Consider the following 23,591-nt stretch of genomic DNA (forward strand, 5'->3'; position numbering starts at 1 on the left):
AAGGATCTCTCTACACTTTGCCCCGTTCATCTTTCCCTCAAACCTGACTAGTCTCTTAGTCCCTGCCACTGAAAAAAATCCCCACAGCATGATGCTGCCACTACCATAATTCACCGTAGGCATGGTGCCAGGTTTCCTCTAGACGTGACGCTTCACATTCAGGCCAAAGAGTTCAATCTTGGTTTCATCAGACCAGAGGATCTTGTTTCTCATAGTCTGAGTCCTTTAGATGCTTTTCGGCAAACTCCAAGCAGGCTTTCTTGTGCCTTTTACTGAGGAGTGGCTTCTGGCCACTCTACCATAAATGCCTGATTGGTGGAGTGCTGCAGAGATGGTTGTCTGTCTGTAAGATCCTCCCATCTCCACAGAAGAACTCTGGAGCTCTAGGAAGAGTATTTGTGGTTCCAAACTTCTTCCATTTAAGAATGATGGAGGCCATTGTGTTCGTGGGGACCTTCAATGCTGCAGAATTATTTTGGTGCTCTGACATGCACTGTCAACTGCGTGACCTTATATAGACAGGTGTGTGCCTTTCCAGATCATATCCAATCAATTGTTATTAACACAGGTGGATTCCAATCAAATTCTAGAAACATTTCAAGGGATGATCAATTGAAACAGGATGCACTTGAGCTCAAATTCGAGTCTCATAGCAAAGGGTCTGAATAGTTATGTAAATAATGTATTTTTTTTATTTATTTGTAATACATTTGCAAAATATTCTAAAAAACAGTTTTTGCTTCGTCATTATGGGGTATTGTGTGTAGATGAGAAAAAAATAATTTTATCAATTTTAGAATAAAACTGGAGGGCGCGCAATTCAAATAAATAATCATAAAAATTATGGATATTAAACATTTATGTACATACATAATGTACCTACATATCGGTTGATAGCTTAAATTATTGTTATTCTAACTGCACTGTCCGATTTACAGTAGGCTTTACAGCGAAAGTATGCCATGCGATTGATTGAGGACGGCGCCCCACATCAAAATATTTTTCCACCGGCACAGGTTTCATAAATTCACAAATACCAATTAAAAATTAACTTACTTTTGAAGATCTTCCTCTGTTTGCAATCCCAAGGGTCCCAGCTACAACATGAATAGTCGTTTTGTTAGATAAAATCCTTCTATATATCCCAAAAAGTCAGTTTAGTTGGCGCCATCGATTTCAGTAATCCACTCGTTCAACATGCAGACAAAGGAGTCCAAAAAGCTACCGCTAAACTTCATCCAAACAAGTCAACCGACGCTTCTATTTAATCCTCAGGTACTCTAAAATGTAAATAAACTATCATATTTCATACCGAAAGTAGTATGTTCAACAGGAAAGGAAAATTAGTAAGCGCGTGCAGAAAACTGATATTGTTCTGGTGCTCTTCTCACCAAAACATCAAATTCTTGGTTGTTTTTCAAAAAACAAGCCTGAAACGTTGAATAAAGACTGTTGACATCTAGTGGAAGCTATAGGAATTGCAATCTGGGAGACGGATTTACATAGGAGCAATAGGTTTCCATTATAAAAGCCTGGGACCTCAAAAAAAAAAAAAAAAAGCCTGGAACCTCTGGTTGGTTTTTCTTCGGATATTCGCCTGCCATATCATTTCTGTTGTAGTCTCAGACATTATTTTTAAGTATTTGAAACGTCAAAGTCTTTTTTATCCAATGCTACCAATTATATGCATATCCTGGCTTCTGGGCCTGAGTATCAGGCAGCTTACTTTGGGCACGTCAGTTAGGCGGAAATTCAGGAAACTAGACCCTATCCCAGAGAGGTTTTAAAGCAAGCTTTCTGCAATTCTACGCATTTTGCCATGGGTCAAAGAGAACATTATGCAATTATGCCATGTTAATGATATCTGAGTGAGACTGATTAACAAAATCAATAGGTCAGGGACCCAGGGCACCTTTCCTGCTTACACGGTCGGTGTTCGGCCAAGATTGCTCCAACTTTAGATAGCTTGCTGGACTAATTTATCAATCTAAAAATGGTAAGCTGACATGCTAATTGAGTGTCAGTCACTGACATAACAAAATAAAAAGTGCTGATGCACAAACACATTTCGAAATGGCACCTTGTATTCTATTATTCTAACTCTCAACAGTAAGTTGAGACCCTGATTGAGTTCATTTTTCACTTTAATTTAATTTTGGTACGGGACCTTTGTAACTGGTTGAGCTTGTATCAATTGCCAGGAGAATGTACTACAACAGGGACATGGTTTGTAGTTATTTTACCCCATATGTATGTCTGGTCAGGTTCATGGGTTATCACAGCATGATAGGTGAAATCTAAAATCTCACATTTCAGGCTAGTCCTTGCAAGCACATTTTCTTAATAAATATCTCCAATGTCTCCAATCAATATCAAATAAACCTATAATCAAGTCAGTGTTGTCATTGCTTCCTTTTCTCGATGAATAATTTCCCCATAGAAGTAATAACAAGGATTAGAAAGGTTTGAGTACCTTTTTATACTTCTGAATTCAATTCCTCTTGTCTGCAGGTTCTCTAACTCTATGCTGTCGCCCCCAAGGCTCTCACCTGAGGGCCAGTGTTCCCCCTGCCACTGCCCCCTCCCCCATGCAAGACCAGAGCGGACCAGGACATCACCCTAATTGTCCCTCATCAATCAGCAGTCTGAGGCACAATATGCCACAGCACAGTCCAGCGCCCAGTACACAAAGTGCAATGAATATATTTTGCAACTAGAGGAGGATGTGGTGTTTAGATCTTCACCCAGCAAAGGTTAACAGATTGGCAGTGTCTGGAAATATTTGTGTACTATTTGTTTGATTTAAAAGACAGATACACATTACCAGGTAATTATTTTTTGTATATTTACAATTTAGGTCAGCCAAGCTGGACTGTGGAGTCCCTTGGGAAACCCAACTACCGAACCATCCAATGATGGGATTTATGAAATTATCTGAACAACCCTTTAACTGGAACAGAGTATGGAAAAATATGACTTTGGCATGCTGTAATCCGAACCATCATCCAAAAGTTGTACTTTGAAATTGGCCCCTACTCCCAACTGATCACTGTATCCCCTAAATCAGGTAGGCACATTCTTTCAAATGTTGGAGGAGTGCCCTATAGTTAAATGCTTCTGGGACAAAGTTTCTAAATTCATTTAGAGGTGTATGAACGTAAATATTCAATGCGTTGCATCTACCATGTTGCTTAACGATGGCAGCTCCTTGAATCTTTCAATCAATCAGAGATGAGATTACTGATTACTGCTGGCAGGCAGCAAATGCCACAAAAAATATGTTGGCTCTTAGATGGCGAACACCCCACTCTCTCCCAATTCACCAGTGGATACAGTGGTTATAATATTAGAATTATTGACAGCGAGAATGAATGATGCTAGTCAATGACTGATTCTAGTCAAGGAACAATTGAGGCCTGGACAAATATACTTGACTCTGTAAAGAATAATCTCAGCTAAAGCCCAGCACATACAAATAAACAATCTATTAAGCCCAACATATAAATGTACATATATACACTGCTCAAAAAAATAAAGGGAACACTAAAATAACACATCCTAGATCTGAATGAATGAAATATTCTTATTAAATACTTTTTTCTTTACATAGTTGAATGTGCTGACAACAAAATCACACAAAAATTATCAATGGAAATCAAATGTATCAACCCATGGAGGTCTGGATTTGGAGTCACACTCAAAATTAAAGTGGAAAACCACACTACAGGCTGATCCAACTTTGATGTAATGTCCTTAAAACAAGTCAAAATGAGGCTCAGTAGTGTGTGTGGCCTCCACGTGCCTGTATGACCTCCCTACAACGCCTGGGAATGCTCCTGATGAGGTGGCGGATGGTCTCCTGAGGGATCTCCTCCCAGACCTGGACTAAAGCATCCGCCAACTCCTGGACAGTCTGTGGTGCAACGTGGCGTTGGTGGATGGAGCGAGACATGATGTCCCAGATGTGCTCAATTGGATTCAGGTCTGGGGAACGGGCGGGCCAGTCCATAGCATCAATGCCTTCCTCTTGCAGGAACTGCTGACACACTCCAGCCACATGAGGTCTAGCATTGTCTTGCATTAGGAGGAACCCAGGGCCAACCACACCAGCATATGGTCTCACAAGGGGTCTGAGGATCTCATCTCGGTACCTAATGGCAGTCAGGCTACCTCTGGCGAGCACATGGAGGGCTGTGCGGCCCCCCAAAGAAATGCCACCCCACACCATGACTGACCCACCGCCAAACCGGTCATGCTGGAGGATGTTGCAGGCAGCAGAACGTTCTCCACGGCGTCTCCAGACTCTGTCACGTCTGTCACGTGCTCAGTGTGAACCTGCTTTCATCTGTGAAGAGCACGAATTTGCCAATCTTGGTGTTCTCTGGCAAATGCCAAACGTCCTGCACGGTGTTGGGCTGTAAGCACAACCCCCACCTGTGGACGTAGGGCCCTCATACCACCCTCATGGAGTCTGTTTCTGACCGTTTGAGCAGACACGTGCACATTTGTGGCCTGCTGGAGGTCATTTTGCAGGGCTCTGGCAGTGCTCCTCCTGCTCCTCCTTGCACAAAGGCGGAAGTAGCGGTCCTGCTGCTGGGTTGTTGCCCTCCTACGGCCTCCTCCACATCTCCTGATGTACTGGCCTGTCTCCTGGTAGCGCCTCCATGCTCTGGACACTACGCTGACAGACACAGCAAACCTTCTTGCCACAGCTCGCATTGATGTGCCATCCTGGATGAGCTGCACTACCTGAGCCACTTGTGTGGGTTGTAGACTCCGTCTCATGCTACCACTAGAGTGAAAGCACCGCCAGCATTCAAAAGTGACCAAAACATCAGCCAGGAAGCATAGGAACTGAGAAGTGGTCTGTGGTCACCACCTGCAGAACCACTCCTTTATTGGGGGTGTCTTGCTAATTGCCTATAATTTCCACCTGTTGTCTATTCCATTTGCACAACAGCATGTGAAATGTATTGTCAATCAGTGTTGCTTCCTAAGTGGACAGTTTGATTTCACAGAAGTGTGATTGACTTGGAGTTACATTGTGTTGTTTAAGTGTTCCCTTTATTTTTTTGAGCAGTGTATATCCCCCACAAGCTTCAACAATATGATTCGCTGACACAAATGGACAGTTTGCACATCCAATGAAATTGTATTGAGAGCTCTTGTGTCAGCAAATCATATAGATTACATCAGAAGAAGAAGGGTGTTAATTAAGGATCTAAACCTTTTTTTAAATTTTTGCCTAAAATGACATACCCAAATCTAACTGCCTGTAGCTCAGGCCCTGAAGCAAGGATATGCATATTATTGGTACCATTTGAAAGGAAACACTTTGACGTTTGTTCAAATGTGAAAGGAATGTAGGAGAATATAACACAATAGATCTGGTAAAAGATAATGCAAAGAAAAAAACAATCGTTCTTTTGTATTTTTTTTTGTACCATCATCGTTGAAATGCAAGAGAAAGGCCAAAATGTATTATTCCGGCCCAGGTGCAATTTAGATTTTGGCCACTAGATCGCAGCAGTGTATGTGCAATGTCTTAGACTGATAAAATTAACCATTGCATTTCTGTTCAAAATGTTGTATCAAGACTTCCCAAATGTGCCTAATATGTTTATTAATAACTCCTAATCAACTTCTGCAGTTATAAACATACTAAAACATTCTCAAATCACTTAGTCAAAAAATACATCAATCCCTCCTCTGGAACAATGAGCACTCTCATGTTCCACAAAACCTAAAAACATATTGACTTGAAAACATATTGACTTCACACCACCCTTGATACGACTACAACTGGGGAAAGAACCGTCTATCTGTTACATTCTATGCCCATGTTATGCTGGTTTCCTTAGCCGTCTCCTTCATTTTCATCTAACCCAAATTCAGAACGACAGTACTTAGCGCTTACTTTGATTCTAGGACTCGAATTCCAGCTTCTAAACTTAGCACACATCATCCCTGTTAGAACGTACATTTATAAACAGAACCTTTCATAATAACTATTCAGCCCCCAATTGTCCCTGTTTTCCTGTCACGAGTGGCCTGGTAATGAAAGATCAGTATCTCAATGCATACAATTACCCGGAAGCAAACCACATCCTTTGACAATCATGTTGTCACATGAAACATAAGTACGACGTGTCCAATGCAAATAATGTTTTCTTGAACATGTCTTATGCTGATTCTATGGCCGTCGCGTGCTGTGATCTCCTTCTCAGCCAACCTAATTGTGACTCCCTGGCTCAGGGAAGTCTCAGCACCACTGATTTGCATTTCCTCAGGTCCCTTCGGAATAAAGTGAGTTTCTCCTTTAAACAGGCTGTGACTTTAACCACTTGGCCTACCTTGGCAGCATAGGATGTCCACCATAGCGCTCTTCCTCACTGTCTTCTGTGTGAAGGCTTTTGCCTCTTGCCAGGAGATCCCCGCTTCACTAAGTTATTGTAGAGTGGAGCGTCTCAGATTCTATGAAACGTAAAGGCAACACTCAAACTTTAAGGAAAACAATTAAATGTTCAATATTTGGTACAGTCTATAAACATGAAACCACAACATTCATTAGTTATAGGCTTAAATGGGCATAGGGAGGGGTGTACCTTTTCTGTCAAATTAGGTCATTTCTGTGCAAGATTTCTATTCATTTGGCGAAGAGCAAACCAGGCAAAGCAAAATTTCATATAGCCTCTTTATACCCTAAGGCCCCAATTCAATCCATTGTACATAAAGGAAAAATGCACTGCTATACCATTTACAGGAACCTCTCCAGTTAATATTGTTTCTTATGGCTTCAGACAGGTGATGATCACACGACAAGCCCTTCAGTGTCATGTCACTGGAGATCTTCTCGGGCCAGTCTCTCAGCGTATGGAGTAAAACGTGCCGTGGGGCTGGCGGTGGTGCGGGTCCTTACGGACAGCCGAAGGGCTCAAACAGCTACAGGCCCTGCTGGGGGCCAAGGAAACCCCAGAGTGCCTCTGCTCTAGAAGCTCAACATCCAGCCCACACAGCTCATCTCTGCCAATATCAGCCAGGTGAGAGAGTCAGGGCTTGAACAGAATTAAAAACTAAAACACACTGGAGATCTTGATGCTTCCAAATATTTCATGGATCATTAAACCCATGTTTCGGTCTTCAATAGACCGTCATCAGGATATTTTCGAGAGAGAGGGCTTACCAAAGAGCTGCTCTATTTGTGTGTGTGAGGATTCGTACTGTGTGTGCGTGTGTGCGTGCGTGCGTGCATACGCGTGTGTGGGAAAGTACAACCACTTAATGCCTTGAAGTTGAATTGACTGAATTATGTTGTGGTCAATGCTGTCATGAAACATCTTGAATCCGAGCATCCTGGCATCGCCCCCGCCACAGAGCGTCTGCTAAATGGTCTGTCAACCCACGTGGTTAGTAGTAAACATATCTATTATAGCAAGTTATACTGCTTTATATGTCATGTATGTGATATCAATTGGCACCGTGCATTCGGAGCAGGTAGCGTTCTCCTGGCATACCAGATGGTGAAACGTGATTCATCACTCTAGAGAACACGTTTCCAGTGCTCTGGAGTCCAATGTCGGCGAGCTTTACACCACTCTAGCCGACGCTTTGCATTGCGCATAGTGATCTTAGGCTTGTGTGCGGCTGCTTGGCCATGGAAACCCATTTCATAAAGCTCCCGATGAATAGTTGTTGTGCTGATGTTGCTTCCAGTAGTTTGGAACTCTGTAGTGAATGTTGCAACCGAGGACAGATTATTTTTACCCGCTACGCGCTTCAGCACTCGGCGGTCCCGTTCTGTGAGCTTGTGTGGCCTACCACTTCGCAGCTTAGCCGTTGTTGCTCCGAGACGTTTCCTCTTCACAGTAACAGCATTTACAGTGGACCGGGGCAGCTCCAGCAGGGCAGAAATGTTATGAACTGACTTGTTGGAAAGGTGGCATCCTATGACAGTGCCAGGTTGAAAGTCACTGAGCTCTTCAGTAAGGCCATTCTTCTGCCAATGCTTGTCAATGGCAATGGCACGACTCTGTGCTCGATTTTATACACGTCAGCAACGGGTGTGGCTGAAATTTCTGAATCCACTAATTTGAAGGGGTGTCCACATACTTTTGTATACGTAGTGTATTCTTATTATATTATGTCATGACAGAATTCTCCATGGAAAGTGCTACCAGCAGTTGTCTGTCACAACATGTTAAGTGACGGCTAAGGAACCTTGTCATTGGTTCCCGTAGACCAGACAGTGTTGTAGCAGACATTGGCATCCAGCAGAGGCAAGGTGCTTCATGTCCTCACTGAGAATCTGGCAGGTAAGACTTATCCTAGGTAGGCTGTATTTATTATTATTAGTAGTAGTAGAAGAAAAGGGAAAAATGTCAGACAGGGGCATTGGTCATTGTGAGGAAATGGGGCAGTGGTCTTGATTGTAATAGAGTTTTCTAATTTAGTGGGGTCTTGCACACCCACACACATACACATGGCACTGTAAGTATGTTGTCACTTGCAAAGAATGGATACATGGCTGTATTAATGTACTCTTTATTCATAGCGTTGAAAATATGAAATCTCCCTTTCTCTCTTTCAGCTCTTGTCATAACCCAACTATTGTGCTGGGCCACGTCCTGCCCACTTCCTGGAAAGTGATTAGTCAGTTGAAGGGAACTGAGGACAGTGCTAATGTAACGGTGCGATTAAATTGTTAAATTCCAGCATAAAATGGGCATTATGCCACCACCTGGTGGATTAGTGTGTTTACGTTGTCTAACACACTCAGTGATAAAGGTACGGGATTCTGGGTAATTCACAGCAGATTTATGGAGAATTGCTGTGGGTGAGTTTAAAATTGAATGGTTCCGGGATATTAATGTATAAAGTTGACATTCCATCATAAAATCCACTTTTTACATCGTACATTAGCAATGTATGTTATTAGTAACTAGTGTTGTTGGTTTGGCGTCAAATAAGCCAGTCTTTATATGTTATTTGCCGAATCTAAATTTTCCATGTGGGTATTATGTTAGCTAAAGTTCCTTCTTTGAAGTTGGTAGCTAACTCGAAAATGCATCTTCTTTAGGAGTGCTATTTATATCCCGTCGACTACTGATCATTCATCCATACTGTGTGTGTCCCATCGTTGCAGGTAATTTATGACAAATATATAAAGTATATGTTTTATAAACTCATGAGCACCAGCCAGCGTATTAGCCTGGTTTTGTTAGTTTAGGAAAATATGTGGTACATTCTAGGTTACATTCTATTATATTTCTTCGCCACAAGAGTGTGACATTGAGTCATTTTTTTCAGGTTAATTTTATATATTTTGAATACTAAAATGGATGATAGTTTATTCTGATGTTCTATATATGAGATTACACATGGAAACAATGTATTTAATGTATTATAGTATATTAGGAATTATTCGAAATGGTTAAATCCACTATATGATCACAATGACTTTGATAGACATTTCGATTGTTTCTTTTGTTAGTATATTATACACCTTTAAATTATGGAGAATTGCTGTGGGAGTGCTATTGATATCCCGTCAGCTACTGACCATTCATCCATACTGTGTGTGTCCCATCATTGCAGCTTTGAAAATAAATGAACTATCCATCCATTGCTCCTTCCTGTGTTGACTTACTGGCTTGAGGGACTGGACCAGGCATGTCACACTAAGTACCTATGCTGGGCAGCGAGTCAACTAGATATGGCTCTGAAGGCAACACTTGCTGACAACCTACAGGCCAGCACTGAAACTTTACTTTACAGGAACTTCTGCAGTCCCATACCACAAGTGACATTGACAACCCTATAGGCAAGTCCTTACAAAGAACAAAGAGATTAAACAAGGAGAAAAAGACTGAGAATGTTATTGAGAAAAAAAGATGATTGATGGATGTCAAAATTATGAAATGGTACCAAGATAGAGGAGGAGAGAACATTAAATCCTTAATAAATTTATTGAGACCTCTTTTAGACTTAAACATAACAATCCCCATTCAAATGAGCATGATAGCTAAGTACGAGATCTGACAGATAATTGCGTTCTGGATATTCAGATACGATATGTGACTGTAAATTGAATGTTCTGCAAAAAGAAATAACTAGTACAGTATGCGTTTTGATTGAATTCCAGCCTATAGTATCGATTTGAGTCCAAACATCAAAGTTGTTCATGGAAGCATATTTTTATTGGAAAAAATCAAGATAGAAAAACAAGAGAAATACTTTGACAAACCAAAATAGGAAACATGGAGTTGAAAATGTTTAATGGAAAATATTAATCAGAGATGAAGATGAAAAAGATGATGAAAAATAAACACATGCACGCATGCATGCACACACACACACAAGCACGCTGCATCCAGAATACAATAACATGATAGAAAAATGTCTCTGAGAAAAATTAAAGGGAGTAGTGGGTAGTGGTACTACCCGGTAAATAAGCTTTCTTGGAATTAGCACTCCCAGTGGGAAAAAAAGTATTACATCCTCCTGCTAATTCGTAATCTGACTTGGTCTTCCACTAACCAGCCCCCTCATTCACAATGTAAGGCCCTGACCCACAATGCATAGGTCCGGGTGCGAAGCAGAGCGGGCATTCCATCTTAAGTCCGATTTGCTGTCCCATGACTTGTCGTCTCTGGTTGGCCCGTCCTCCAGCCTATGGAAGTGAAATGAAGAGGTGGTTTGAGGATTAGAGAAATAGGACAGGTTGGTCAGCAACCAGTTAGCACCGGGCAGAGCAAGCTACTGTTAGTCATAGTGGAATAATGCGTTAAGGATTAGCTAGTTACATACTACTGTTGGCTACCTGGATGAGGAAACTAGATGGCACAAAAAATCTAGTGTGATGACTTCACAGTGGCAAGATCAGAGTGAAAACATAACGATATTAAAACAGTTAATCGTTGTAACTCAAAATGGAAGGGTCAGGGTACTTGAATGGTTTTGAAAATGTACCATCAGTCTTGTATGTCTCATCATTGTGCTGTAATATCCTTAAAGCACTTAAATTGTTTATGCAAAGCTCCCCTCTCTCCTCTCCTTGACCTTATTTCACCCTCCCATCTCACCCAACTTATTCTCTCAAGGCAGTCGACACGATGCTTGTCATTTGGCTGGGAATAGTTCCCGCAACATCCAAACAAACCAGTTTTGCAGCATTAATGTTGCCCCAGTGGTTTTCTAGTAAAACAGAGAATCTACAGAACTTTGTGTGAGTGTCTTTGAGCTGGATTCAATCTGTACCGCTGATGATCTGCACAGTAGCGCAATTGACATTTTTCACAATTTCACAGTATTATTCCACAGTGTCATTCATAGTGTGGAAAAATACAGGAAATCACATTTTTGACTGCACTGTATTAAATGTGTTTATGGAATTAATGCTGTAGATTGCACTGCATTATGGGTAAAAACCTGAAGAATACTGTTATTAACTGTAATTGGCAGCCTCTTGTAAAAGTTTCACTACCATTCTGGCTTTTTTTTTTTTTTTTTTTTACAGTAATAGCTTATGCCTACTGTAGATTCAAATCTACAACCTCATGTTGTTGGGTGAGACACATGAAGCTCAGACTATTTTAGTAAATATCTCCTTGAAACGGCGGTGAAGTGGGAGAATATTTTCAACAGCTGTTGACTTCTCTCCTGGATGCTCTCCTGCTCAAACTGTCCCGTTCTGTGTTTCACCGCCTCTGAACCCCCTAACCCCGAATAGATTTTCCCCTGTTCATACAGTGGCTTGCGAAAGTATTCACCCCCTTTGGCATTTTTCCTATTTTGTTGCCTTACAAGGCCCCAAAAAATCAATTTTAATTCCAGGTTGTATCATTTGATTTACACAACATGCCTACCACTTTGAAGATGCTAAATATTTTTTATTGTGAAACAATATCTTTTTTTTTTTTTACTTGAGCGTGCATAACTATTCACCCCCCCAAAGTCAATACTTTGTAGAGCCACCTTCTGCAGCAATTACAGCTGCAAGTCTCTTGGGGTATGTCTCTATAAGCTTGGCACATCTAATCACTGGGATTTTCGCTCATTCTTCAAAGAAAAACTGCTCTAGCTCCTTCAAGTTGGATGGGTTCCGCTGGTGTACAGCAATCTTTAAGTTCTACCACAGATTCTCAATTGAATTGAGGTCTGGGCTTTGACTAGGCCATTCCAAGACATTTAAATGTTTCCCCATAAACGACTCAAGTGTTGCTTTAGCAGTATGCTTAGTTTCATTGTCCTGCTGGAAGGTGAACCTCCGTCCCAGTCTCAAATCTCTGGAAGATTGAAACAGGTTTCCCTCAAATGTCCCTATATTTAGCGCCATCCATCATTCCTTCAATTCTGACCAGTTTCCCAGTCCCTGCCGATGAAAAACATCCCCACAGCATGATGCTACCACCTCCATGCTTCCACCATGGGATGGTGTTCTCGGGGTGATGAGAGGTGTTGGTGTTTGCGCCAGACATAGCTGTCACGTTCGTCATAATAACTGGACAAAGATGCAGCGTGGTATGTTTCCATCCTTTTATTTGGAAGAGAAACTTAAAGAACAAAAACAATAAAGCAAATAAACGAAACGTGAAGCTCAGAGTAGTGCTCGCAGGCAACTATACCTAGACAAGATCCCACAAAGCACAAATGGCCACCTAAATATGATCCCCAATCAGAGACAATGATAAAGAGCTGCCTCTGATTGGGAACCACACCAGGCCAACATAGACATACAATTCCCTTAGATAACCCACCCTTAATCACACCCCGACCTAACCAACATAGAGAATAAACAGCTCTCTATGGTCAGGGAGTGACAATAGCGTTTATCTTGATGGACAAAAAGCTCAATTTTAGTCTCATCTGACCAGAGTACCTTCTTCCATATGTTTGGGGAGTCTCCCACATGCCTTTTGGCGAACACTTTAAGCAATTACTTTTTTCTGGCCACACTTCTGTAATGCCCAGCTTTGTGGAGTGTATGGCTTAAAGTGGTCCTATGGACAGATTCTCCAATCACTGCTGTGGAGCTTTGCAGCTCCTTCAGGGTTATCTTTGGTCTCTTTGTTGCCTCTCTGATTAATTCCCTCTTTGTCTGGTCCGTGAGTTTTCGTGGGCGACCCTCTCTTGGCAGGTTTGTTGTGGTCCCATATTCTTTCTTTTTTTTAATAATGGATTTAACGGTGCTCTGTGGGATGTTCAAAGTTTTGGATATTTTTATATAACCCAAGCCTGATCTGTACTTCTCCATAACTTTGTCCCTGACCTGTTTGGAGAGCTCCTTGGTCTTCCTGGTGCCGCTTGCTTGGTGGTGCCCCTTGCTTAGTGGTGTTGCAGACTCTGGGGCCTTTCAGAACAGGTGTATATATTCTGAGATTATGTGATAGAACATGTGACACTTAAATAAAGTCCACCCGTGTGCAATCTAACTAATTATGTGTCTTCTGACGCTAATTGGTTGCACCAGATCTTATTTAGGGGCTTCATAGCAAAGGGGGTGAATACATATGCACACACCACTTTTCCTTCTTTAAAAAAAATATATATATTTTGAAACTATTTTGTTTATGTCCATTATATGAAATCTAAATAAAAAGACATTTCAATTACAGGTTGTAATCCAACAAAAATAGAAAAACGCCAAGGGGGATGAATACTTTTGCAAGGCACTGTAGATCTAGGATTCTACCCAATCCCAATTTTAACTTATCTCTCTTTCACCCAACACAATAAAGGTTTTGAATTAGTGTTGTAATGAATCCTCTTCTTTGGTTAAATACTGTTCATTTATATATTTTTTTACGGTATTATACAATACAACTAATAGTGTTACGAATCCCGCTGAGGATGGTGCCTCTTCCCGTTCGGGCGGTGCTCGGCGCTCGTCGTCTCCGGCCTACTAGCTGCCACCAATCCCCTTTTTCTGTTTTCATTTAGTTTTGTCTAATTGGTTGCACCTGTTTTGTGTTTAGGGTTAGTGAGCTATTTAAACCCAGTTGGCCCGCCGACTTTTGTGTGGGCTTGTTATTCTGTTTTGTGGTGTTTGTTATAGTGTGGATTTTGTCCTAGTTATTTTAGGACTGTATCTTGACGCGCCCTTTTGTTGTGTGGCGTAGCCGTCTCATTTATATTCTTGTTGGAATATTAAAATATCCACTTGTCGGAACTACCCTGCTCTCTGCGCCTGACTCCTTCATTCACCATTGGAATCGTTACAAATAGTAATGTACTAAATTGTTGTAAATCGCAATGCACTCTTGGTGATTTTAGGCGTAATTTGTAAATGATACTGTAAATTCCAATTAAATGTTGGTTTAACAGTACATTCATGTATTTCAAATGGTACTGCAATTCCACCCCACAGAATACAGTACCTTACCATATTTTTGGAGCGGCAAGAAACTTTTTACCACATGGTGCATGGTATTGTTGTTTCTGTCTCATCTACATATTTTGAGGCGTCCCTTGTAAGACACTGCATTTTTGGCATCCGTAAGTGAGAGTACTGTACCAATTGATTTGTGGTTGTAGGTCCCGAACAATAAAATGTGTATAGGGGACAGATTGGAGTGGCAGCAAGCCTACAACCTTTAATGGTTGAGTATTTCCTATGTCCTTGGACTATTTTGCCCGGTACTCACTGCAAGTTTGGAAACCTTTGCCAAGGCCTCTATAAGTGCAAGTGATATTAAAGAACACCTTCCTAATATTGAGTTGCAGCTCTTTCTGCCCTCAGAAAAGCTTCAATTTGTAGGGGCATGGACAAGAAGTTGTCGAAAGTGATCTGCAGGGATGCAGGCCCATGTTGACTCCAATGTTTCACACAGTTGTGTCAAGATAACTGTCTGTCCTTTGGGTGGTGGACCATTCTTGATACACACGGGAAACTGGTGAGTGTAAAAAAACAAACAGCAGCTTGGCAGTTCTTGACACACTCAAACTGATGTGCCTGGCACCTACTACTGTAAAATACCCTTTTCAAAGGCACTTAACTCTTCTGACTTACCCATTCACCCTCTGAATGGCACACATACACAATCCATGTCTCAATTGTCTCAAGGCTTAAAAATAGTTATTTAAGCTGTCTCTTCCCCTTCATCTACACTGATTGGATTTAACAGGATCATAGTTTTCACATGGATTCACTTGGTCATTCTATGTCATGGAAAGACCAAGTGTTCGTAATGTTTTGTACACTCAGTATACATATTTGATATGCTGTAATATGAAAATATATTACCTAGCAGCCAACCTGCTTGCACCAATCCCATGCAGTTACAGGTAAATACTGTAAAATACAAACCCCACCTTCCCTCAATGAATTTCATTTATTCATTACAATTACCATTAAAACATTACAGTCCGAGTTTTGGTACCATAAAATGATTACGGTAACATGTTGTAAATGTATGTCCTGTAAATATTGTGAATTACTGTACATTTTCAGCATTATACTGGCAGCAGTGTTGCAAGCAAATTACTGTAATTATATAATACAGCTGTGTTGCTGTAATGATTACAGTAGGCTCATTGACTAATAATACAGCACTGTTTCTTACTGTAGAACATTTTACAACATCCCTGCTGTGAAGCAAAATTACAGTATATACCTGGTATCTCAGCTGGCAGTTTAACGCTGCAAATTTACAGGGGAACTTTTACAGTCTAGGGACAGTGTAAGTTGAGCCATAGTTTTATTTTTTGTCGAAGTACTTCTTCAGTGTCATTCTGCCTGTTTTCGTCCATCCCTTGCTGGTGCTCGAATGGACTTCCCTTCTCACTTCTTTGACTGCTCTTTCAAGAACCTCCAGGGGGACTAGACCCCTGCTTGTTTTATCATCAGATAAATGAACACAATTTTAGTCTCCGAGGCATGATGATGTCTGCACTGTAACAATAAAAAATGCACTTGGAGTTCATACGCATGACAAATTGCAAAACAAAGTCTAAGCATATTTTGCATGAAACTGACTAAATGTAATCACCATTTGTATGGAATATGAAGGAGCCGTTGGTTCAACTTGCCCCTGGCCAAATGGCACAATTAACCCCAAAGCAAACATTTTGACTCCAGTATATTAGCAAACACAGCTACAGTACAAGGATGCACTTTCATGCCAAGTGTAGGACCAAATATTGTAGCTTATAGAGACCCCAACTGGTGTATAAAACAATCTACTTTGGTTTAGATACAAGCTTCATGAAACTTATAATGACTTTTGGGGACCTAACTTGTTTACCACTTTTCCATGTGGTTTCTTCCTTCAGACTCCATGAAGTGATGACCTCTTCCTAAATATTTGGTAACATAATTCATTTTGTTTCCTTGAAACAAGGGGTGGCTCCAGGGCTGGCACTAGCCTTTAGGCAGCCCTAAGCAAGATTTGGTTGGGGGGCTCCTCCACCTCATGGGCAAAACATTTTAGTGCCCTAACCCTCTCTTGACGGCGGAGATACATTTTAAAGTACATTTCCTGCTATCCTAAACATTTAGCCATGGGGAGTAGAGAAAATGTTGCAGCCCAAATGAAAAAACAGCTTACTATAGAATACTACAGTACTTACTATACAATTCTGTAGTAAACTGTAGAATACTATACTACACACTGTAATATCCTCGATCACGTGTAATACTTGAATATTATAGTAAATACTACACTATTATCCGATCACTGTTGCAATTACTACAGTAATATCCTCTAAAACGCAACACTTTTTTAACTATAGTAAATACTGCAGTATTCATTTCCATATACCAGGCCTGTTCCTCTTGTGCCATCCATAAGTGAGAAACCTACAGTATAGACCATATGTTGTGTCTCCTACAGGTTATAGAAAGAGCAGAAGCTCGGAATTATCCGTTCAGACCCCAATCCTACCTACATACCTACAGGTTATGGAAAATGTGCTCTTTAGTATTTCTCAATTGAGTTTCCTCAAGGAGAAAGCCTCCACTTCTACGTCAAAGATATTAAAAACAAAAACACTCTAGTAAATTACATCAGTCTGAAAAACACTACAGGAAATACTACAGTATACTATTATCATCAGAAACACTACATTAATTACTATAGTATATATACTAACTATAGTATACTATAGTTTTATAACACATTTCATGCGATGCTACTCATTTTGCCATTGGGCAGAGAAAAATCTTTGAAGTTTTAAAGCAAATTTCCTACAATTCTACACATTTTGCCAAGACGTGTTAATGATATCGGAGTGTGAATGACTAGCAAAATCAATGGGGGCCCCCTGGAGTTTAGGGCCCCCGGGCACCTAACCTGCATGCCCCGGTTGGTATTCGGCCATAATTACTAAAAGTTTAGTTAGCTGCCTTGCTGACATTTTAATTTAGTGACTGTCGGTGATTGACACAACGAGAGAAAAAGTGCTGATGCACAACCACATTTAAAAATGGCGCCTTCTGTATTCTACTATTCTAACTCTCAACAGTAAGTTGAGACCTCGACTAAGTTCCTAAAAATATATATTTTTTGCCCGGGGGCCCTATGCGACCGCTTATGCCTGGAGCCGGCCCTGGGTGGCTCAACTAACCCTTGGCATGACTTACCCCACTCTCCCCTGCAAATGTATGTCAGTTATTTTAGTACAATTAACTCATCTAAATTCTTCAAGTCTGAAAACACAAAACACTGCACTTTGGAGAAGTGTAGATGGTTGTTTTCCAACTATTTTACAGATTTTATGATTTGGTTACCTAAAGGAGAAGACTGATGTGACCTGAAACCTTGGGGGTAGTTTTCAAGTGTCTTGTAATTGTATCACCTATATTGGTCATAGATTTCAAATGACGTTCATGCTGGTAGTCAAACCATAATGGTTATGTATAATCTTATCAAGCATAATTTTCTCTCGAGTGGTTTTATATCAATAGCTCAACGAAACCAGCAGGCTTAAAAAAAAAATGAAATATGTGCTCAAAGGTTTACACCATGACAAGTGTGCGAATCCATTACATTTTCCCTCTAATTTTCATCTCTGAATCTGGGTGACATTAAACACCAAAAAAGTACAAATTGATTTCATAAAAAGAGACAAGGGTGCACTTTGAAATACCATTGAGATTATTAAATCATTTCTCCAATAGTATTTTCAACTTCAGTGATAAGATAAAAGAATGCTACATTTCAAGCATGAATGCAGTTGTCATTTTATGTAACCCATAACAAGTTGTGTTGATGAAAACCCGAAAGTAGAAACCTGTCTAACATGCCCCACAATTAGTGAACTTAATTTCAGAGGTCATGCATTTTAATATTTGTGATTTGTAATAATAGTTTTAGTCAAGCATAGAGCACATAGTCTTATGGCTATTGTGAAATGAATCAAGTCAATAGAATAGTTGAATGGAGCAGAAAGGTGACCATATGTGCTGACTATTTTTAAATAGAGGGGTACATGATGCACATGCCTTGTTCTTTCATTTGCAGTTTTTACTAAAACAGGATGATAATCGCCTCATGACGACAGCCAATTCTTGGTTCATATTATTTCCCATACTGTGCTACAGCAGAGAGGGAGTTTTGACTACAAGGAGAGTGACAGGGGGCTTTTCCCTTCTTTGAGGAAAACAAATACTCATTGCAATATCCTAAATCATAGACATAGCCTTCCTTCGATAAATGTGCCTGTGAACACATCGATTTATGAATTGAAAGATATTACAGCATACAACTTTATTATTGGATTTTGAAAGAGAGAGATTTAGTTAGAGGGAAACATCGACACTCACCCTTGTGTGTTGATGGCTGGCTCACTCCCACAAGTCTCTGCGAATGAGACGATGGTTGCCCTGGGCGGCAGGCTTAGACTGGGCCTCTGGTCTGAGTGGCTGCGTCGGATGAAAGGCTGTGGCCCTCGCACGGACATAGGGAGCCTGCCACGATCTCCCCAAGGACGTGGGACAACATGGCCACCGGTGGAGGCCCAAGTCTGTGGGTACTGGGGTACGGAACAAGGCTGGGCCTCAAACAGTGAGGGCGAGGCCGGGCAGAAAACAGAGCGAGCGTTACTGATTAACTGAGAGATAGCTGAAGACCCTGGGGTGGAGTCGTCGCTGTTCTCTCGTCTCCATCTTTGTACCCTAGGGGACGCTGGTGGTGAGGGTGCCTTGAAAGAATGTGTGGAGCCAGAAGAGCTGGAGTTTGGGTTCATTACTTGTCTTGAGGCAGGTGGGCTTGGGAGTCTTCTCTGAAGTGGTGGTGGGGTGGGAAGTTTGCGAATGACCGGAGGGCTGGTTGAGGATGGAAGCGTAGACAGCGTTCTGAAGGTGGGGGGACTGGGGAATCTTCGATGCAAGCCGGTTGGGGTTGAAGGTGTGGAAGGCAGTATTCGAGCTCTAGATACAGGCAGGGTGGTAGGTGGTTGGATACTGACGGTTGAAGTGGGAGGCACTGTCTTAAAGGGGCTGTCATCGCTTTGTCTACATCCCGATGCAGCTCGATTGGGAGAGGGCCACCTGGGCACAGCCTGACCTTTCTTCATCGGAGACTCTGAGGAGTGCCGCAAGTGGATTACTTTTCTGGATTGCTTGTAGAGAGTGGCCGCCTCCTCTGTCTCTGGGTTTACCTCCAGCTGAGGCTCATTGTGGCTAACCCTGGAACTAGCAGAGGTATCCTGCCGTACAGTCCGGGCAGGGGGCATGCTGCTCGAGCGCTGGGGCAGGTTGCCTCTGCTGGGTAGCAATGTCACAGACTGCATGGAAGCACGCAGCTTCTGAGATGCCATAGCCCTCTTGGGAATAGGGGATCGGCCCCTACTTGCAACCCCATCGTCTACGTCGCTTACTGTGAGGATTTGTGCACCTTCAAAGGAATTGTCCATCAGGACCTCAAGAGGAGGGGGTGGCAGACTTTGTACGTCTAAGTCATCTGTCCTACAACTGCTGACCCCACTGCTTAGTATGGCCTCGATGTCACCTACTCCAGGCATAACAAGGACCCCACACTTTCGAACACCTTCGATAGGCCCTAACATTTTGGAGGCCTCTTGTTTGGGCTCTTCCACCCCCTGGCTGAAGGTGTCAATCAGCCTTTTGACAGAATTCCTTCCCCGGTACAGCCCTGAGGACAGACGAGGTGACAGTGGAGGGCTAGGAGGTGGGGTGGCTTTCAACAGCCCCTTGGTGGTTGTCTTGTCTTTCTTTTCATTTTCCTCCTTCATGTCCTTGCTTGCCCCCTGTTCCCAGGAGCTACACTTAGTAAGCCCTGCCTTGTCCTGAATTGGAAAAGTGTTGTTGTTCTTCCGCAGGGTGGATTGTAGACGTTTGGATGCCAGGGACTTTGCAGTATATCCTGGGTTCTGTTTAGTGGGACCTGTCTTGGCATTCTCTTCCATCCTGCCTTTGCTCATCCTCTCTAGCCTCTGACTCAGATCCCTCTGTGTCCTCTCTAGTTCAAGCAATGTTGGATCTTCACCTTTGCTGCGGAGGGATTCTACAGACTGTGAACGGCCCTCTTTGGGAACAGGGGTCTTTTTAATTGCCCTCAGTACAGGGGCTGCTGTTTGGGGCCTTTTTGGTGATCGCTCCTCCCCCTCTGTCCACTGGCGCCTGCTGGTCTTGTGGCTATCTGTTGGTTTAGTTTTGGCACTGTCACATTGGGAGGGAACAAATCTAATCCGACCACTTATGGCATCTTTCATTTTCAGGGTCATTTCCACATTTTGAGGGTTCTCTATGCGCCTGGGAACCAGGCGATTAGGTTGCTGGTTAGGATCAGATGGTAAGGAGTTAGATTGCTTCCTGCCACCTTCTCCCTCCTCTTCCCCCTCCTCATCATTGTCATCCTCCTCACCATCATCTAAAAAGGCAGATCCTAATAGTGACTCTGTGTCTTTATGCTCTTTACCCATTCTGGTGCAGGCCGAGTCTATGGAGTTTAGGGAGTTGCTTGGACTCACTTTCTTGGTAAACTTTCGCCTTGGTGCCCCTTGCCGGACTAGGGGAGCATTGCTGCCAATGGGACTGTAAGGAGTGGTTTGGTTGGTCGCGGTGTACTCACAGCTTTCACGGTGAATTCTTTCAGACCCAGCTAGTGACTCGCTCTCGGCCCCAATTCCACTGTCCTCACTGAACAATGCAGAGTCCTCTGGTCCGGTCGTACGGAGTGAGGCAGCCTCAATGCGAGTCAGCAACTGCATCAGTCTTGTCTCCACATTACGCTTAGCTTTTAATTTCTCCTCCAGCAGCTCAGAGACAGAGCTGAAGTACTCAGCCGCCTCCTCTAAGGCAGAGTTCCCAATGCCACCCACAGACTGGCCCACATTTTGCATCCTTTGAGTGGTATACTGAAGTAGCTGCTGCAAGAGGTCTGGTGAAGACTCAACATTGGTGGATCCAGACGTGAGGGGGGGGAAACTGGATAGGTTTTTCATTGGGCTTGGCCAGGCGAGATGCTCCCCATTGTCCTTCAGAAGCCTTTCACCCTCGTCTGCCATTTCCTCCAGCCGTCGGTTGATTTCCTCGTAGCGCATAGCCATGAAGGTCACCATTGGCTGCACAGACACCTGGGTTTGGGTCGCCTGGTCCAGGAGCCGCAGCAGAATCTCATATTTGCTGATGCTTGGGTTTAAATAGGCATACACAGCCTGGTGGGCTTTCACTAAAGGTTCCGGAAAATCTACTTTCTGCTCCACAAGGGGAGATTTTTTCTCCTTCTCTTTCTTTTTGGTCGGTTTGATTCCTTTGCCATTTTTCTTTGGTTTTCGTCCACCCTTTTTGTCAGCCATGTCTTGACTATCTCCTTGTTTCTCTTTTACATGTGGCCCTGTCTCTTGAGTCACCACTTTTCTGTCAAGGATGACCCCCTCTGGAACCAACTCGGTCAGGGAGGGTCTCTTTTTCTGTGGGGTTGAAGGTGCTTCCTTCTGAACAGAGTAGTTCTGACCAGCCAGTCTACTCTCCCCACTTCCTCTCTCCCAAGTCTCTCCATCTGTGTCTCCTGTTCCGGAGGAGCCTCCACTCCCTCCATCATTAGACTGGGACTTCCCTTGACTCTCTTGGCCCCCTGGTAGTAGTGTCCTTCCGCTCCTAAAGGTGGCCTGACCCGGAAAATTGTTACCTTTAGACGGGGAACAGCCCATTGCGGCAGCTCAATTTATGTTGATTCCCTCAGTGAACAAGAGCTCTGTGAAACTCCCACAAAGACTGAGGGGAAATAACCTCCACAAATGAAAGAGAATAATAGCCAAGGTCCTTAGCTATCAGCTGCACCTGTCATCTTCAGATGGCTCCAATCCGCGACAGAGTTGTTGATACTGGCAGGTTCTTTGTCCTTACAAAAAAGAAGACGACAACACAAAACAGAGACAAATCCATTCAAAAGTGTCCTATTTTCTTGCCTATCATAGATAGGCTTTAACAAAATATCTGCATATCCATTTTCATGTTTGCTGATAATTCCCTTTGCATAACATCAACATCTTACAGCTTGTCCTATGGAACAACATCCCTGTGTACTTGTAGAGGACAAGGAGCTGAAAGGATTAGAGAGGCTTTCAGTGAACTCCACAGTGTGCACATTAAAGCAAAGAAAAAAATCACACTCGTAAGACCTTAAGCTCATTACGGTAATCAGGGCTGCTTTCAGGTGGCTTTTTATAGAACAGACAACAATATCTCACTGTTTAGTGCCCTAGCCGAACCCAAAGGATACTGTAAATACAGTATACTGCCAAGTAAAATGGACTGGATGCTCAAAATCAACTCCTATATTGTTATTTCTATACAACAGATGAACAAATAGTGGGGTTTTCAATTGAACTCAACCTGAACAGCTTTGCTCATGCACATTATGTAATCCAAAGTATACTTGCAATCAATAGCTGGTTATTCTACACTCTCAGAAAAAAAGTTATGGTTAGGGTACAGCATTGTTCCCTGGGGTACAAAAATATTAAAATACACATTTTACCTTCAGTGGTACACACAATGATCTCACATGGTACTGTTCGGGACCTTATAGGGTACATGCGCAGATAATCTAGTATAATCATTTTTATATAAAAAAGGTACACTCATCACACACTCGCAACAAAATGGGTACGGTGACGCTACATTTCTGTTTAACAGGGTGGATGTATGGATTAGTGGGGGAGTGGCTTTCAGTTAGTTCTTTCTGGCCACCCGTTAGTTGAAGTGTTGTACCAGTTTAAGTGATCTGTGGTTATGTTAATATGTTTTTTTGCATGTCTGCTTTATAAACTGGTTGGCATTTAATGAGCTTACTATTGTACTAGAGCAGTGGTATTATTTAACCATCTTACATATAAAACCTTATTGTTCATAAAAAATTGTGAATAGCTTACCACAGGGTAATGAGAAGGGTGTGCTTGAAAGGATGCACATAACTCCGCAATGTTGGGTTGTATTGGAGAAAGTCTGTCTTAAATCATTTTCCACACACAGTCTGTGCCTGTATTTAGTTTTCATGCTAGTGAGGGCCAATAATCTACTCTCACATAGGTACGTGGTTGCAAAGGGCATCAGTGTCTTAACAGCACGATTTGCCAAGGCAGGATACTCTGAGCGCAGCCCAATCCAGAAATCTGGCAATGGCTTCTGC

At 42.3% G+C, this 23,591-nt stretch overlaps 1 protein-coding gene across 1 annotated transcript; it reads right to left on the bottom strand.

Moving 5' to 3' along the window:
* Positions 1-10,174: 10,174 nt before the first annotated feature.
* Positions 10,175-22,455, bottom strand: LOC139530508 (photoreceptor cilium actin regulator-like). Its single transcript, XM_071326997.1, has 2 exons — positions 18,761-22,455; positions 10,175-10,669 (listed from the first exon to the last, which is right to left on the bottom strand). Exons 1-2 carry the CDS (start codon positions 22,108-22,110, stop codon positions 10,549-10,551), a joined length of 3,471 nt encoding a protein of 1,156 aa, XP_071183098.1. The 5' UTR covers positions 22,111-22,455; the 3' UTR covers positions 10,175-10,548.
* Positions 22,456-23,591: the final 1,136 nt, after the last annotated feature.

The sequence above is a fragment of the Salvelinus alpinus genome, chromosome 9 (assembly GCF_045679555.1).
Source record: "Salvelinus alpinus chromosome 9, SLU_Salpinus.1, whole genome shotgun sequence".
Taxonomy (NCBI): Eukaryota; Metazoa; Chordata; class Actinopteri; order Salmoniformes; family Salmonidae; genus Salvelinus; species Salvelinus alpinus.

Bases quoted from the DNA above. Each gene is read 5' to 3' on its own strand.
- LOC139530508 (XM_071326997.1), bottom strand. From the start codon at position 22,110: ATGGGCTGTTCCCCGTCTAAAGGTAACAATTTTCCGGGTCAGGCCACC. The intron at 10,670-18,760 runs GTGAGTGTCGAT...TCACTTCCATAG, and splicing joins CCAGCCATCAACACACAAGG to GCTGGAGGACGGGCCAACCA.